This window comes from Xiphophorus hellerii, chromosome 14 (assembly GCF_003331165.1).
Source record: "Xiphophorus hellerii strain 12219 chromosome 14, Xiphophorus_hellerii-4.1, whole genome shotgun sequence".
Lineage (NCBI taxonomy): Eukaryota > Metazoa > Chordata > Actinopteri > Cyprinodontiformes > Poeciliidae > Xiphophorus > Xiphophorus hellerii.
In genome coordinates this window covers 25093723-25112437 of record NC_045685.1, presented here as the reverse complement: position 1 = coordinate 25112437, position 18715 = coordinate 25093723, and the positions used below count along the sequence as shown (strand labels likewise).

The window sequence follows — 18715 nt, the reverse complement described above, 5'->3', positions numbered from 1 at the left end:
TGGATAAAAAAAGATGTGTCCTGTTAAATCTGATGTTAAAACGTATTTCAGAACGGGAACAAAGTGACAATGAAACACGGTGGTGGCAGTATGATGATCTGTGCTGCTTTAGGATCTGGATAGTTGCTATAATTATTTACAGCATGATTTTCATTTTTAGAACATAATGAAAAAGAAAACTTTACCAGACTAAATAAGCACAGCAGTGTTTTGAGAGGTGATTTTAACTAAGATAAATGCTTTTAGTCATAAAAATATCATTTAAATAGTAGAAATATATGGCTGTGGAGCACATAGAAAACGTTTGAAATCCTTTTTATAACTTTAAACACTACAGGAGCCAGAAAAAACCTCCTACCTGCAGATACCATTAGAGAACTATTCTCTGAACAGTTCATATTCTCTGAACAGTTCATTTAGCTCCATTCATGTATCATTTAAACCAGCAAATGGTTGCATCGGAAAAAGGAAATGAAAGGCTTTATTTTGCACAATCAATTAACAGTTCAGTTAAAGTGAATTAATTGCAAATTTTGTATTTACTGACATAATTGCAAAAAGAGAATAAAGAGAAAAGGAATGATGAGAAGGATCTTTGAAGCAGTGATCAAATCCCATGATGGCGTTAAAATTGAAGGTCGATCCAGTCCTGCTACTGGTCAGGAAAAACAGTGAAAAAAAAGAGAAATTGTCAAGTCCAGAGGAAACAAAGTAATAAAACTATCAACAGTCCATCAATGTGTAATCGTTTCCGTTAATCTCAGATGTCTAAATCTCTCGAAACATACAGACTCCCTCCATCTCCAGCTAAGTAACAGTATAAACTATCCAGGCTCATTCAGGTCCTTTAATATCCACCTGGCAATAAAAGATAAAATAAAATAGAAATACTGGAATGGATTTATTCATGTTTTTATCCAAAAATGCTAGATGAAAAAACAACACAGAAAACATCCCTGTGGTGTCGTCAAAAGTTCAAAAATCTGTTAAACTCCTCATCAGAGGAATGAAATGTAGTTTTTAGGCACAATCCCACGTTTTCCGCCTACAACTCCCAGAATCCACTGCTCATCAACCGGCTCCACCTGTGTTAGGATGTCACCGACCTGCAGAAGACGAAACAAAATAAAACTTTCAAAATGATTTCAGCAGAGGATTTAATCCTAGGAAAACAGTAATTTCAAATCGCACACCTTCAGTGTGAGCTCATCCTCGCTCTCTGCTGTGAAATCAAACACAGCTTTAGCCGTTCCTTTAGCTGCAGTCTGCTGGCCTGTGATTGGCTGAGCTGATGAGAAAAAAATAAAATAGATTAAAAACAGAAGTCGCCTTTTTAAAAAGTTAACAAAAACAAAGTTTTCTTAATGAAATATCAGATTAACACCTTAAATTTTCACAAATTGAGCTTAAAATGTATCAGTAAACTCATCTTATTCTTTTATTTTTATTTTTCTCCGTTGTCTAAAGCTCTTATAATTGCTTAAACAGCTTTATAAATGAGTGTATTCTCGTACCCTGACTGGGTTGTGTGAAAGCAGCAGGAAAAAGTCCCTCCCTCCCATCCAGTCGTCCTCTCCTCCACTCTGCATCGACATGCTCCGTCACTTGAATCAGCGCCCCCTTCTGGAAGGACAAGTCATCTGCAGTCTGACCCGGGAAGTCGAACAGAGCCATCACCCACTCGTCTGTCTGTTTACACAAACAACTCAGTTTTAGAGCGTTTATAATTTCATAAACTGACTAAAATCAGTGCTGCGTTTAAGGAGAAAATTTATAAGACTTTATTATGAATAATATAGTTTTAATGATGTACATAGAAAGTATAGCTAAACACACTCACCTTTAATTCTGATGGTTGTTTTAGTGTTGCTGAGGAAAAATATGCAAATAAAATTAAAAAAGGTTGTTTTTAAAGACAAAGCAATGTATTAAAAACTTTAAAAAAATGAAAGCAGAGAGAAAATAACATGAAGCTTAGAACAAATCATATTTATTCAATTAGATGCTTATATAACCTGTTCAAAAACTTGAAGTTAGATTAGCAGACAGTGAATACAAATAGTAACAATTCTCTGTTATTGTGCCAAAAGAATTATATTTAATAACTTCTACAGTTTCTACACTCTGAGGCTTTAGTTACATCAAGAATGTTGTAGTTTTCTATATAAACATGTTTCTGTCTGGTGCTGCGTCATTCAGATACTGACCTTAGAAGAAAACACGAAGTCCAAATTGATGATTGCTAGCTGCTCTCTCTCTCTCTGCTACTTATCTAATCCTGACCGCTCCATCACAAAAGTACACAAGCATTACAAGAGCTTATTTATCAGCTGTTTCTTACAATCTGAAATGTTTTTATTTCCTTCTAGTCATAGAATTTAAAATATGATTTTTGTGTAGTGATATTTTGTTGCCAGTTTTGATCACATACCAAAACACATTTCCTTTCTCTTTCGACTGAGAAAAAGCAGACAGAGAAAAAACTACAGAAAAACTTTCTAGTGCCGTGATGGTTGTCTTGTCTTCTTTAAATAGAATTAAGGCCCATCTCTTAAGACTATCCTAACAATTGAGGTACCTTAAGGGAAAATTTTGACAAAAATCGGCATTAACCCTCTATGGCATGACTTTTTATTTTTTGGGGGAAAAAATATTTTCCTGCATTCTTTGGGAGCTTGGTGGTCCCTAATTACATGTCAATCATAAAATCGGACTCTGACACCTCCTGGAACCAGATTTGGGTTTGTTGCCTCAGGGTAACATTGGTCTAGAACACCAAGATTTTCTACACTGATTATGAGAAATGAAATACAAATCAAAATCTGCTGTGTGAGCTACGATTAACTCAGGTGAGTGTAAACATTCATTCCAGCGATTAAAGTGTTTAACATTGACGTAAAACTAAAAGAGTAAAAGTTTTCTTTGTCTCACCAGAGCTTTCCGTTTCTCCGGTCTCTGCTGCCTCCTGTTTAGAAGTTTCTCCCGGCGTCGGCTCTGGAAGGGGCTCCACCACCTCCATGAAGTTGAGTGGGAATATTCCCGTTCGGCCGTGGATCTGGCCCCGGCCCCACTCCTCGCCAACCAGCTCCAGGAGGCCGATGACGTCGCCCTGAGAGAAGGTGAGCTCGTCGTCATCCTCTCCCTCGTAGTCAAACAGAGCGACGCATCGCGGGCCGCTGCAGAGACAGACAGCACGTCTGGTTTTTTACTGCTTTCAGCTTCAATTCGTCATTTTGTGAGCATCGTTTCTCTCTGACCTGACAGCAGGAGGGTCTGGCTGCTCTTTGAGCTCAGCAGGCTGGACAGGCAGAATGGACTGAAGAAAAACAAAGAAAAAACATTTAAAACACGAGACAGAACCGACTGAACATTCTCATTAAATCCAGTTAGTTCTGCTTATTACGCTTTAGTTTCCATGTCAATGTCAACTTATTTATATAGCAGATTAAAACAACAGATGTTGACAAAAGTATTGCACAATTCACCAATAAGAACAAGAAAAATACATTTAAAAGTAATGTTTAAAATGTTTATTATTATAAAAGAAACTTAAACTCTGTTTGAATCAAACAGCAAAGAATAAAAATGGGTTTTAAATGTAAATATCATGTAAATATGATGGACTCCTTGGTGGTTTGGTTAAAAAACTTCTGATTTAAATTGCCAGTATTACATGGTTTTCCATCTATCATTTATTTTTTAAATGTAGTGGAATGTTTTCTAGAATCTGCTTTTCTTCATATTAAGAAAGCAGCAAAACTCTTTTGTCTCCACATGTGTTTGGTCTCATTTGTTGTCTGTGTGAATATGTAAATAAAACCCCGGCAAGTATCAGTGAGCAGAAAAGACACAAATATTTTAGACTATCCAGAGGTGGATAGAATACCCAAAAACTCAAGTAAGAGTGTCACCACTTCATCAGTGAAGTAGTGATGAAGTGGCCTGTTCTTTACCCAAGAACAAGTAAAAAGAAGCCATGGAAGAAATTACTCAAGTAAGAGTAAAACGTCTGAGTACTGAGTAACTGATCAAATTATAATTTAATATTTAAAAAATACATAAATATAAAGTTAAGTGGAAGTTTTGGTATTTCAAAATGGCTATAATTTATACAAGTACCAAAAAATAAAATCAGGCAAAAGAAAATTTTTCCAAATCAGTTTCTTTAAAGTTTCATAAGTTTTTTATTTAACAAAAACTGCAAGTGTGTGTCTGTGTCTGGTGAATTTTTGGTTAAAACATGTTTTGTTTTTCATTCAGTGGGTAGAAAATCCAGAAATGTCACTCAAGTAAGAGTAGAAATACTTTATAATAAAATTACTCAAATGAAAGTAAAAAGTACAGCATAGTACAAATGCTTCTAAAAGTATTTTTTTTTCTTCAAAAAAGTTAGTCTGCCACCTAGTGGTGTAACTTATACAACGTTGGTTCTTTAAGGAGTGAATGATGATTTAACTGGGGATACATTTCTTTATATTTAAACTCATCCTCTTGAGTTGATGTTGTAAAAATATGAACACTGATTCTCAGGTGGCTTTTTGTTAAAATATAAAAAATAAAAACCAATATATTTAAATGGATGACCCTAGATCTCTTTCTGCTTCAAGTCAACGTGTCAATCTGTTATTGTTCAGCTCAAAAGCTACGTCCAGAAGCTGTGTTGGGTTTTCACTATCCGACAGAGGAAGGCTTGTTGAAACTGTCTAAAAACTTTAAATATTTAGTCATTAAGATTCCAGGAATTACACTTTTTAAAAGGAATAAATAAAATCCGTCTGGTCGGTACCTGGAAGTCTGACTGGTTGAGGTCTTCTATGGCCATTTTTGACTCGCCGTCCTGATGTTGGACCGTCTCTGGCTGGGTGTCCAGGTCCAGGAGACACTGAGACGGGCTGATGTCGGCTGTAACGCTGCTCTGATCCGTCCCTTCACCTGCCTGCTGCGAATCAGCAGGAGCAGGTTTTGGATTGTCCAGAACAATCAGGACTTCCTCTTTCTGGAAAACAAATTTAAATTACTACAACACTCTGTGTTTTATTATGATTTGATGTGTGTTTGTGTGAGAGTACCACGTAGCTGTTGTACAGAGGGTGTCCAGGTTTGGGACGAGGAGGCAGAGGCGGTCCTTTCTTCGACACCCTCTGAGTCTGCATCTGATTGGCTGATGAAAACTGCTCAGCAGGTACAGCTTTGGCAGCAGCGATCTGATTGGTTGAGGAGTTTATTGCAGGGGGAGGCGGTCTGCTGGGGGCGGATTTGATTGGTGGAGGACGTAGAGGGAGGAGCTTAACACTTGGTGGACTTGGAAGAGAAAAGGAAAAAGACAAAATATGAATGAAACAGTTTGAACTTATGATTATGTATCTTTACTCCTGTAGGACAAAAAGATTACTTTAAAAAACATTATACAAACACAGTTTATACAGTTAATATGACACAGATACTACAATGCATTGTTTAACAGGGCAGGAAAACCAGTTTGTAGTTTGGATTCAACAGAGAGCAAACAGACAGTAAGATTAAACATGTTCTCTGCAGATGGAGTGAAGAAGCCACACAGTGCTGCAGCTGATGATTATTTTACCTATTGATTAATCTTAATTCTGAGGATTAATCAGTGTTTTTATACAGTGTTATAAATACATTAAGAGAAGAAAAAGGACATTTTATTGCCTGAAATAGAAACTTTCTACATAAATAACCTTAACAAAATGTCATCTCCATCCACAAAAACAGAATGAGGCTTTTAATCAAAGTGTTTAGGCCCAATTATTCAGTCTTTCCTTACCGCTGAGGGAGAGTTGGCCCAGAAGACGCTGGGTTAGCAGGGATGCTAGCTTCAGCTTTGGCCTGGGGAACGGAGGCTTTCCTCATGGCGGGGGCCGGAGCCGGAGTCGGGGGTTTGGGCGGTCCTGGAGGCTTGGTGGGTGCAGCAGGACCGACCGCTGCAGGTTTCAGAGGGACTGGGTTTGGATCTGGACACGCCGGTGGTACTGCAGTCGGTTTGGGGGCCAGACTAGGAGCTGGAGGAGGAAAACAGGTAATTAATTATATTTATTCATCATGTAAGTACTAACCTAAGATGAATAAATCTGGTAAATAAAAAACGTAGATCTGTAGCTACTTCCATTACAGTTAGTGTGGTGATTGTAACGTTTTGAGTTTTTTAATTTCTGTGTTGCTACAATAATCTCTGATAGGAAATTAGCGCCCTCTATTGGCCTTAGATTTTCATGCAACTGTTGCATGCAGTTTATACAGATCCATCAACAATTCAGAATATTAGTTACTGTGTCACTAGGTGAAACTCTTTATATAGATTATTTAAACAGATTGCTGTTTTTCAGCCTTTATTTCTACTCAATTATAATGGTTTTCTGCTAATAACTAATGAAAACCTAACATTTAACCAATAAAAAAATAGTTCAAGTTCAGCATGAGAAATAATCAAAAATAGGTTCTGAAGTTGACAGGAACTAAAACTAAAGACCAGATTATTAGTTGCTAGTTGTGTGTTGCTGGACACCATTTTGCTTTAATTCTTTGTGGCACAGCTTCATAGAAAATTCCTGAGATTTTTCTCTGTGACAGGATGACGTAGTTTCTGCAGATTTGTTGGCTGAACTTTCCTGATGTGACTCTTTAGTCATCCTGCTAAATCCCAAAGGTGTTCTATTATTGGTTTGAGATCTTGAGACTGTGGAGGTCATCGGAGCACAGTGACCTCTCAGTTTCAAAACACTTTGTTTTGAAACAACAAAGTGTTTCAAACTTTGTTGTTTGAGTACACTCAGAAGAATGCACTCCTCTGCTGATAGTGCACTGTCAGAAGAGGAGTGTACTGCGGTCATTAAGGGAAGAAAATGGTCAGCAACAACTCTGAAAAGCTTTGTTGTTTAAAAGGTGAGTGTTGGAGCCTATTAAGTAATTAATAATTAGCTAAATGATAAATGTTATTATTGATCCAAAATGATGCTAATAATTACAGAAGAAAAAACAGCAGCTTTGGTTGCTCTGATTGTTTGCTGTGAAAAAGTGAAACGGTTTTTCTATCACTAAATTAAATTTTGTATGAAGAAAAACTGGAGAATATTTATGTTATTATTATAAGTTAAAGGATCTATTTGAAACCAGCGAGTTCTCCTCTCTTGTTTTCTGAAACTCTGACATGTTTACAAAAAATGGTTTTGTTTATATTAGATGCAAGATGTGAATGTGTTGTTTTCAGCAGATGGCCTTGTCTGAATCTGTATACTCCAGTCAACAATTAATCGATTGCTAAGCTAGTTGATGATTATTTTTTAAATTCAATTAATCATGATTAATCACAATTAGTCATGATTAATCACGATTAATAATTTCAGCCCTATTAATAAAGGTTTATTCGAGCCAAATGTTGACTTTCTGTCATCAAATCAGCGCAGACTGAAGGCAACTTTTATGTTTAGCTTGACTTTGTTGAATGTCAAACCAAACATAAAATTTGCCTCTGATTTGATGATAGAAAGGCAACATTTGGCTCAAATCACTACTTATTAATAGAATGTCATGTTTTCCAGGGTGAAAATATAGACATTGGACACATAAGAAGAACTGATTCGGTTTTATTTCTACCACGAGGTATCAACAAAAGCCCCCAAACTTCTGCATCTATTGGTTGACTGGTAACTTAAAGAGGCAATAAAACTGCTGAAGACTCAGCCAGCAACACACACCAACACTTCTACACACTTCAAGCACACAACAACAGTGGGGGCTTGTTTCTTCTCACACAATCATCCCATTTTCCTCCCACAAAGTTTGTATTGCATCACACAGGCCTCCCTCTTTGAGCCGGACCCAAGCACATAGTCACATACAAACACTTAGCACATAAAACCTCTCCACATGTTTGCATGTTTCTGCCACAAAACAAATGAGCTGCATTTGTGTCTCTAAGCTCTCAAACGCCCCATTGTGCAGCAGCTACATCCAGATCAGAGTCTTAGAAACTCGGACACACAGCAGGGCCTGTAGTCTTACCGCTGGCTCTGCGAGGGGAAGTTGGTGCTGCCGGTTTGACGGTGGAACGGATACTTCCTCCTTTCACTGAAAAAGGAAATAAACACAACATGGAAAATCATTCAAAGTGTAACTAATCCCCAAAACAACTGTTGTTTTTGCTGCTATATATTAGCTGTTCGCTAGGTTCTATAGAACCCTAAACAGGGTTTAGGAAGGTTCCATAGAACCATATAAAAAATATCTTTATAATCGTTATAGTTATCTCTTTGTAAAATAGGGAAATAAAACCATCAAAATTAAATAACGTAAGTATTACGTAATATTTAGATTATTTAGATAACCTAAATAAATACCTAAATAAACAACATATTTAAAACGTTTATAAGATAAATTAACTTTAAATGTGTAATTTTAAGTTAAAATCAAACATTTTGTGAATTTTTCATTTTCCAAATAAAAACCACAGAAATCAGAGCTAGCTTTCACAGTTACAACAGTTTACCAGAAAACATTTAGGTACAGAAATTTATAATCAATAACTTATTTTATTTTATTAATATTATTATTTTAAATATAATAAAGTGACTTTGTATTTGTCTCCTGTAGATAATATTAATTAAGCAGCATCAAGTTCAAACAGCAGCTGGGAAGGAAGAAACACCGTCACAAAAATAAAATCAGTGACTCCATATCCAACAATGCCTCTTCATCTGCCTCTGTTTGGTCTCCATGGCAACCAGCTGCTGTACTGCTTGATAGGGGGCAGCGGCAGTTTGTACTACTTTCCTCACTGCTCTGTCCTAACTCAGATATCAACCACAGCATCAGGAAGTAAGGATTCACCAGACGAACATCTCTGCAGACCACACACATCCTGGACACAAACTGCTTAAACTTTTACCTTTAAGTTAGTGCTACAGAGCGCCATTTGCAGAAAAAAAATAATAAATTGTTGCCACAGAGATGGTTTCTTCCCCCAGGTTGTCTCTTTGATGAACAACTTAAAGCAAGCCAACTTTCTGTTGCGCAACATTTTTAAAAAATGACATCAAAAACAAAACAAAGATGACTCCCAGCAATCCATAAAGACTGCTAACTGGAAATATTAACGTTTCTTATTCAGCTAAAGTGACGAGAGAGAAAGAGAAATAGGCCGAACCAGCATTTATCGGCAACAATAAGGTACACAGCTCGCCGTAGACTGTCTACCACACCACTCTGTGCAACCTCACTAGTAAAGTTTGGTTAAACTTTATTGTCCTTGAAGGGCAAGTTGCTGCACATTCAGCAGGCCCACACAAAAAAAACTAACAACCTCATTAACAATCTTTAAGCATACACAAGACAAAGTCTGCTTCCAGACTGTGTCTGTATTTTGGTTCTACAGAGCGTCATTCTATCATCTTGACAGTTCAAACTTGACCCGTAGTGTCGTAGCTTTCGTCAGTGATGTGACACTATAGAGGTCAATAAGATTGTCAAGAGGAATGCCAGAGATTTTACTGCATTCTTTAATAATGTCCTGCAAACTGTTTATAATTCCTGACTGTTGAGTTCGCCAAAACAAGCCCGCCATTATCACCCATAGATAAATAAAGGTTCTCCTTGTCTGGACTAAAACCAGGAGAAACAAAAACAACATTGTAGCGCATGAAGTCGGCAATAAAATTAGTTTCCCTTGAATTAGGAAGACAGAAGACATTTATACATTTAGCCATTCTTATATAGAATATGGATAAATATTTTTACTTTATGATTTTAGTTCAGGTTTATCTTGCTGTTCAATAAATGGTCCCTACAGGATTTCACTACTGAACAGCAGAAGTGCAATAACTGCAGAAACGTTAAAGAAACATAAGTAAAGCAGAGTAGATTATTATGCAAATACCAGCAGGGATGTAAACACATATTGTCTTTGTTGGGAGCTGTAATAGTTATTGAGTCTGTGAGGAAGGATATACGATGACGCCTCTATGTGCACCTAGGGTGCAGCAATCTGTCACTGCGGTATGATGGTAAATGTGGCTTTTTGATACTAGCCACATCAATCGAGGATTAAAACTTGACATCAAGTAACGCTGAGGCAGCAGTGTAGAAAAAGCAAGAAATGTGATGCTAATATGTTAGCATCAATGATACTGGTCATTTTGATATCAATAATTTTGTTTATTTGGTGATTGTTGTAAAGATTTGTAATAGAGGAGCTTTATTATTTAGTTTTATTTGCTCTGCTGACCTTTGATTAAATATCCAGTTTAGAAAGAATACCACAACTTGGAAGACTGATGCTAATTTTATGATTTTAGTCTCTTTTTTAAACACCATATCAGCACTGTAGCAACTTCAGAGTAAACAGTGGTGATGAAAATGATCTCACATGAAGCTCATCTGCATGTCATTGTGGAGTTGAGTCAATAACTTAACTTCCTTATCAGCAGCAGTTGCTAATTCAGGCTATCTGGCAGCGTAAACAGGAAGAAGGACACTTCCTTCTAGCAAATATTTGGAAAGTAACCAGAGACAATTTAGCAGATATATGCTAACAGACATGAAGAGTTTCACAACCACATCAAATTAACCAGGTAAGTTTATAGAGCTCTTCCACAATGGCTGCTGGGCAAAAGGAAGGTCAATACACAAACCTGAAGCGTTAGCTGAAAATATTAGCAGCGTTGCAGAATCACTGGAATAAGAAAAATGTAATGACCCTCCTGACATGGAGACTAAACAGAAGTTTCAGTGAGAAAACCACAGATTTTCCACTGAGTATCAAAGAGGCCAAGTATCATCATCGAAACACCTGACTGAGATCCTAATGACTGAGAAACAAATTATTAAAAATGTGTAGTTGTTGATAAAACTAGAAGATATTCTGCTTTATTTTTCAAGTTTGTTTGTATTTTTAAATGAATGAAGTGTTGAGAAGGCAGAAGAAAATACTAATCTTTGAAAATTGTCAGGTAAAAATAAAAACAAACTTTAAAAAAAGCTTTGAAAAAATTAAATAAAGACCATGCAATTAACTTTAATAAAAATTGTAATTGAGTCCCAACACTCAACTGGTTAAAAGTTGTTCAGAATGGAGATGTAACCCAACTAAAACTCACCAGTTTGGGTCACAGTGTTCTGCGTAGCTTCACCTCCACTCTGCGGCGGCGCGCCCAGGCTAGCTCTGGGGGCGACTGGAGGCCTCTTTGGAGGTCCTGGGTTCGGGGGGAAGGAGTCACTGCTGATGGAGGATGTGAGTTTGGGTGGAGGCGGCCTGGGAGCCGGGACTGGGGCGCTTGATGGTAGCGGTTCTGTAACAGTCTGTGGTTTTGGAGTTATGGCGGGCTTTTCAGGGGTTTGGGAAGGTTTGATGTCTGACCCTGGATCAGATTTTGATGCTTCTGCAGAAGACGGAGCTTCAGGGTTTGACTCTGCCGTTTCTACGCTGCCTGATTCCACAGCAACGCCTTCGTCTTCCCAGAATACCTTGCTGGAGGGCTTGGGGGAAGGTGAAAAGCTTTTGGGCTTTGGAGCGATGACAGGTGGGGTCGATTTGGCCGGTTGCCCCTGGAGACGAGGCCGAGGTCGAGGCTCTGGTCTTTTTGTGACAGCGAAACCCTCAACATTCCCAGTATTGAAGTCTCCACAGCTCTCATCAGCGACCTGCTGCTCGAACGCTTGTATCCTCGCTCTCAGAGTCGCCATGTCCTCTTCCTCCGCTCCGTCCTCGCTCTCCGATTGGCTGCGCTCGCTGTCGTCGCTGCAGTGATCAGGGAAGCCCCAGTCGTCGGAGCTGAACGCCTCCAGCAGCTCCTGCAGGTACTTCCCGTTGCTCCCCTCTGGGTTGGTGGAGTCGCCGGCTGCACGCGCCGCTAACGTAGCCAAACCGTCCTCACGCAGCTTAACCAAAGTCTGAACTTTAACCTCGTCGCTAACTGGCTGGCGAGCTAGCCTAGTGCGTGGGCGTGGCCTGGGGCGCTCCAAGGGCACATCTGGGGATGGGTCAGGCAATGCTGCTGCTGAAGGCAACTGCTGGTCACTGAGGAAGTCGGAGCATTGCGTGTGTGTGGAGGTGTGTGTTTGAGGCTCAGTATGTGCGTTGGTAGCTACGCTGTTCGCCTCAGAAGAGCTAACAGTTGATTGGCTGGAGGTGATGACATCAGCAGCATTCGGAGGTCTGGAAGTGCAGGAGGGGGGAGGTGGCCGGGGGGGCCTCGCTGATCTTCTATCTGAGAACAGAAAACACTCCTTTTAATAATAAATATTCAAATCTAGAACTCCCTCCAATCAGCTTCCTGGTTTACCGCGAGTCTCCTGTGGGTCAGCGGCGGGTCCTGGGTCGGTCTGTGTGGCGATGGTGGTTCTACAAACCAAAGGTGAGGAGGAAGAGGCTGGAGGAGGATGGAGAACCTGCTCCTGTGTTTTCTCTCTGATCACCTCCTCATAGGAAGGAGGCGGCTAAAAAACAAAACAAGGGTTAAAGGTGACCTATAACGCTTCCATGAACAGGTTAGGACAGATCTATGGTCTACACAAAACATCTTTATCACAGTTTTACACAAAATCAGCTTAGATAATGAGATTTTATTCTGGTCAGTTCAGCCTATTTTGAGCTGTTTTAGGGCATCTTGTCACTTCAAATCCAAATAAGCTGCTGCTGGCCACGCCTCCCAACTTAACGTTTACATTCACACGTGAAAATGGCTGCAAACAGATCCAGAATTATACAACCAGACATCTTTGAAAAGAATAACCAACAAGAATGCAGCAAGTGGTTTCTGTATGTTAAGTCAACAACTAAATATTTGTCACTTCCAGCAGCCATTGTACAGCGCATATGGCGGTAAAACCAGCCAACCACACATGCTGGAGCTGTTGGGGTTGCTAGGTAACAGGTGGGGCTTCTGTAGGGTTACTAGGTCAAGGGCAGTGTCTGAACATTTGTGACGTTACATTTAGAAACTACACACACCAACCGCATTTAGTCATATTTTGTAATTTATTGATATTTATTGATACCCTCTTTGACAAACAATGGAGAAAATAATAAAACTAACAATATGAACAATAGGAACAGTTTTGTAGACTCTAAACATCATTATTGTGAATCAACATTCTTAAGTTAAGAAATTTATCATGATAAACAATTAATTGCCACGCTTACTTCGTATTTAGGTTGCCAAGCAGTTACAACTCAGAACACCAAGAAAGGATGTAATTGAAACACACAAGTAAATAATAGTGTGATGTAGAAATGAACTCTAAAGTTGTCGTTTATCATCGAAGCCTCACCTGAATCGTCGGCGCGATTGTGGGTCCCCAGATCTGTGCAGGCGGAGGAGGAGGTGGAGGAATCCCGCCAACGGCTCCAGGAAACCAGGATGTGGAGGGCAGAGGCTCTGCTGCCAAGATGGTGATCTCTGGTCGCCTGGCAACCGACAAACAACAGGAAGGGGATGTGGCAGACAGAGACAGATGTGGCAGGGATGCACAAATCAAATCAGTTAGTTTATAAAAAGAACAAGGAGTCAGTTTATAAAAATGGCTTCAGCTGATTAATTCAATTATGTGTCTTTCTATTCAAGCAATGAAAATAGTTTGTGTTAATAAAGATCAGTCAAAGTTATCAATAAGAAAAAATAGATCCTTTCTTATAATTAATATTTAATATTAATATTTAATATTCAATTAATATTTTTCTGTTTTATGTCTGTCCAACCTGTAAAAATGACAGAAATGTCTTATAATTTAGTCCTGCTGCACACTGGCTTTACTGCATTTACTTCAGCTGAAATAAATAATAATTATCTGGGAGTTTTACCTCCTGTCTCTGTCTCTTTCTCTGTCTCTTTCTCTGTGCGTCTCTGAGACAGACGTGGACCTCGAAGCTGATGAGAGATTTAAAACAAAGTTAAAATAAAGCAACAACAAAGCTGAAAGTTTAATATAAATGATTCAAGAAAGATAAACCCCATATTATTATCATGATGTACCTGAACAATGTTTCAAAGCATGAACCGACGTCTTTAATAACGTCACCAGAAAATCTAAAGTTAGTAGAAAAATGCCTCAAATCCAGAAGTTGGATTTAATGGTTTATTTTTTACGCATTAAAGATGTTTTCGACAATATTTCAAACTCTTTTAGACACTTCTACTTACTGGCCTTCAGTTTATTTAGATATCCCCCCCAGCTGGACCAGCTGCGCCCCAATTCATAACAAATGTTGAGATAAACTTTAAAAGAAAATACTTTCAATTCAATCACACATTACAGAACAATAAGCTCAGTTAATTATTCAGATTAGATTAAAAAGAAACCCATTGCATCAAGTTAAAACTGATAACCTGCTTCTATTCTTCACCTTTCCTTATGCTTTATGTGTTTTAGTCTTTTTATACTTTTTATCCAGTCTTTTTGGCATAAAGTGCCATTTAAACAAAACTGACAGTCGTTTTAAATTGGACCAAGCTTCAAGTAGAAAACTTGAAATAAACCCAGAGCTTTTTTCCCCCCCTTCTGTCAACTCTTTATGTTTTGATTTATAACGCAGACGAGATCCGTTTAATTCAGGTCCAAACAGCTGCATTTAAAACTGCAAGATACCAGAATATGCAACCAGATGTCGAAGATATTTATAGCACTCCATAAGATGGTCCAACATCAAAACTTTGACCTGACACAGTTGGAAAAGCTTCAGATTTGCAGAAGAAGACATGTGGGTTATTTAGGTTACTAGAACCCTGTGTGACATTTTTCAGAGAAACATGAGGGAAGCAAAGGGGAAGCAAAAGGTGGGAAGTCGTTAAGTTGTAAACTTTGAGCCAGGCTGGGTTTCATTATATCTGAAAAGGTCACACTGGATGTTTTCCATCATTAAAGGCAACATTTTTCCAGATTAACTAAGAGTTAAGCAACTCTGTAAACAGTTTAAATGGAAAGTTTGCTTTAGTTTGAATTTCTGGTGTGGAGGTTAAATTTCTTTAATCAACAGCATGTAACCTGGGATCAGCTTTGATCAGGTCAAATACTGATAAAACTCATTGCTTCTGGTCCAGTAAATGAATCACTGTTTATGGCTTATAAACATCCACCATGCAAATAATTATAGTTCGATTAACTCAACTCTATCTTCAAAAGTTCAGACAAAAAAGTTAGTAAAATCAAGTAAGTCTTTCATTTTCTTCTGGAATAAAAATACTACCTCTGTTGTATTTTTTTCTGTTTTAAAAATATATATATATTATTAACCTGACTTAATTATCTGACAATAGAAAAACAGAATTGGAAAGTCAGATCTGAAAATAAAAAATCTATCGCCCAGAAAAAGCCAAACAGTTTCTTTTCTAATCAAAGTTAAACTTTCCCTACTTTGGCTTCCTGGCTGCGAGTGTTTGTGTTTCTACTTCACAGGAAATGGTCATAAAGTTTGTCACTTACTTCTCTTGATGACAGCTCTGATGGACGAGAGAGGACCCTGGCTGCAGAGACAGGAAACAACATTATTCCAACTCATTCTGTATCTTTTACTGTTAAAAATCTTTTTATTACTTTTAATGGCAAATTATCCTGATATCCAATTCTCCAGTACTTAGACTTTAAGCCAGTTATTTTCCTATAACAAATTCTAGAAAAAAAACTTGACCTTTGCAAAAAATGGTCATCCTTTAATGTTTAAAAACAAAGCAAGCATCAACCAATAAGGATAGATTAAATATTAATTACCCAGCATATCAAGAAATACATGCAACAATAATTACCAGCCATCATAAAGTTTACATGATTTTTTTGTCAAATAATTAACATGAACACAGAACTTAATGTTTACCTTGACACTAAAATCAAACTTCAATCACCAAACAGGTTAAAACTGAGCCAAAGTTGTTGGTTTTTAAAGATAAATATTCTGAAGCTGAATAAAAACAGACAGAAATCATGGATCCATCACAAGACAACAGATGTTCCTGGACCTTAAACTCTGTTCTTTGGGTCTCTTTTCAAGAGTTTCCCCATTAACAAAAACAAACTCATTTACACTGATGGAAACGAACCAATTCATTTTGTGTTCTTCTTTATATAAAAAAATTTTACTGCTTAAGTTATACAAAGATAAATAAAAAATTATAAATAGGGATGCGAATAATTAATCAACTGACAATGGTTTATTAGATCAAACTTTCCATTCGATTAACTAATAACATTCGCTCGGACCTTGTTTCATGTTGTAGTTTTTCCGCCATCCAGCAGGGGGCGCAGCTGGTCATCCTGAAGCGGAGCCAGCCGATGCAGAATTAAAGATGGCGGCGGGGCCATACCAGAACAGTAAAGAGAAGCGGCCCAGACAGAGTCCAATGGACCTTACCAAGCTCCGCCCACAACCAACCTAGAAAATCCCACGTGGCTGCAAGTCTCACAAACAAAGCCTCATGGCGCGTTGTTTCTATGTCTTCCACTTCCACTGATTCTCTGCAGTGTATTTCTGACTCTATTAGTGCATCATTTCTACCGGATTTTCACAATGTATCAGCTACTACAATGGACAGTGTCGTGGCCTGGCCTTTTTGGATGAGATCAAGGTGTTTGAGCCACGCGATGCCTCCAACATTGAGCACGTCACAGCAAAATGCTTTCACTCGATGAGGAAAACGGCAGATCCACACACCCTCTACATCAATATAGCCGTGGACAAGATCACTGATGCCTATTGTTCTTGCAAGGCTGGGTAAGTCGGAAGTTGTATCCGATTGCCATTATGCTGTACTTAGCTAACGGGAAGCGTGTGTTTGTGAGACGGCCACGCATGTGGTAGCCGCGCTACCACGTAGAATGGGCATCAGCCAATGAAAAGCAGCCCCTGTGGTAAGGTCCATTTGGGACGTACAATGCACTTCATATGATTCTGTTTTGAGATATAAACACCCAACATTCTCCTTAAGTTTCACATTAATAGCGCCGCATGATGGCGCAACGTCAGCTTCAACCAAAGTTACTTTATAGGAAGGCGACGATGTGACGAAGACAGAAAAACTGAGAAGACGCAGAAAAATTGCAACATTATATAAAAAGACACGATGACAATAATCACGGTTGATTTTGACGTCTGTAAAAGTTTAATAATTTGAGAAAAACATAATTTTTTGTTTATTCAATCAGTATTTAACACAACTAACACAAAAAAAGTTCAAATATAATGACGTACAAAATGAATGTTATGGAAAGATGGAGGGCCGACCAGTTCTTAAGAACTGGAGTGTTTGTCGATCAATTAACTCATTAATTGATAACTTGCATCCCTAATTAGAATTAAGTAATTGCAGTAAATGACGTTGCATTAACTGTTTATTTCTAAGAGCTTAATTTAAGTGTTGATACTGGAGAACAGTTTTGAAGCCTTTCCCTCCATTACATCATGTTTAGGCGTGTCTGTGTCTGTGCGTGTGTGGGGGGGTGCACTCGTGTGTGTGTGTGTGTGTGAGTAACTGACAGCAGAGCAGACCAGAGTTTATTAGCAACTGCTTAAACATTTTTTAACATTGGGGTTACATTAAGATTACTCTCAAATTAAAAACTGGAATATACTCTATTGCTTGGCATCGGATGTAAAGCAGAATTCAGACATTCACACCAATTAAAGGAACAGAAAACGATCCTTTAATCATTTACCATTTAATGCGTCACCACTTGTCTATAAATTAAGGCTCTCATTTCTGAATGTTCTGAGGGTTCGGTTTTACAGGAGAGAAAAGTCATTTCTAATTGCTTTACGATGCAGTTTAAGGCTCTGAGTCATCCTCTGTGGGCTTTTATTTTGCACTGGTTCACTTCTCCACTCAAAGTCGCCTTTGTTTTAAACACATTTTGCTGAAGGTTAGCTGCTGAAAGCAATTACTGCAGTCCAAGTATAATAAAAAGTAGGTAACTTAATTAACATGTAAAAACCAGTTAAATTATTCAAAACCTGATGGATCAAGTTCCCCTGTTTTTTATTGAATAAACACACACAGGCTCCCTTAACCCAGTGACTTTTACAGGTCGCTATGCCAACCAGGCAACAGACTAAATACTTTGAGGAGTGTGTAAGAAGCAGAGACCAAATGGGAGGGAAGTTAAACTTGGAAGTCTGCAAAGAAACAGGAGAAACGTCTGAGCTGCAGAAAAACAGCAGGACCACTTTAACTTCTGGACATCGGAAGAAGTTTTAGTAACACTTTATTTGAAGGGATGTGCATAAGACTGACATGAGGACACCGACATAAACATGAAGGAGTCTTTATGAATGTAAATAATGACACTTTTAATGAAAAGTTGCACTAAAAGTTGCATTAAAAGTCCATTAAAAGTGTCCACTTACATTATTTGGTAAATAATGACAAGTTCCATTAAAACTTTAATTAAAAGAGTCAACTTTGAAAGAATAAAGTTCATTTGTATAGCACATTTCAGCAACAAGGAATTTCTAAGAGTTTTACATCATAAAAACATTGAAATACAAAGTCATAGAACATAGTCAACCATTAAGATTTAAAGGAAACCAGTGTTTCAGCTGTTTTGCAGTTTTCTGGGAGTTTGTTCCAGATTTGTGATGCATAGCAGCTGAATGCTGCTTCTCCATGTTCGGTTCTGGTTCTGAGGATGCAAAGCTTTGCTTTAAAAGTGTCATTATTTACCAAATGATACTTCATGACAACAACTGTAAACATTCATGAAGACTCCTTCAGTGTCA

The 18715-nt window shown here is 38.2% G+C and overlaps 1 protein-coding gene across 1 annotated transcript in view; it reads right to left on the bottom strand.

Moving 5' to 3' along the window:
* Positions 1-460: 460 nt before the first annotated feature.
* The window catches only part of LOC116733318 (SH3 domain-containing protein 19-like), a 28828-nt gene continuing 10573 nt past the window's right edge, over positions 461-18715 (bottom strand). The window contains exons 3-17 of the mRNA XM_032584125.1: positions 15433-15473; positions 13814-13880; positions 13285-13420; positions 12297-12450; positions 11112-12221; positions 8023-8088; positions 5789-6023; positions 5070-5301; positions 4787-4996; positions 3258-3316; positions 2932-3176; positions 1841-1869; positions 1515-1689; positions 1194-1288; positions 461-1106 (exon numbers count right to left, since the gene is read on the bottom strand). Of these exons, the coding sequence (XP_032440016.1) occupies positions 999-1106; positions 1194-1288; positions 1515-1689; positions 1841-1869; positions 2932-3176; positions 3258-3316; positions 4787-4996; positions 5070-5301; positions 5789-6023; positions 8023-8088; positions 11112-12221; positions 12297-12450; positions 13285-13420; positions 13814-13880; positions 15433-15473 (2962 nt within the window). The 3' untranslated portion in view covers positions 461-998. The remainder of the gene's footprint in view (positions 1107-1193; positions 1289-1514; positions 1690-1840; positions 1870-2931; positions 3177-3257; positions 3317-4786; positions 4997-5069; positions 5302-5788; positions 6024-8022; positions 8089-11111; positions 12222-12296; positions 12451-13284; positions 13421-13813; positions 13881-15432; positions 15474-18715) is intronic.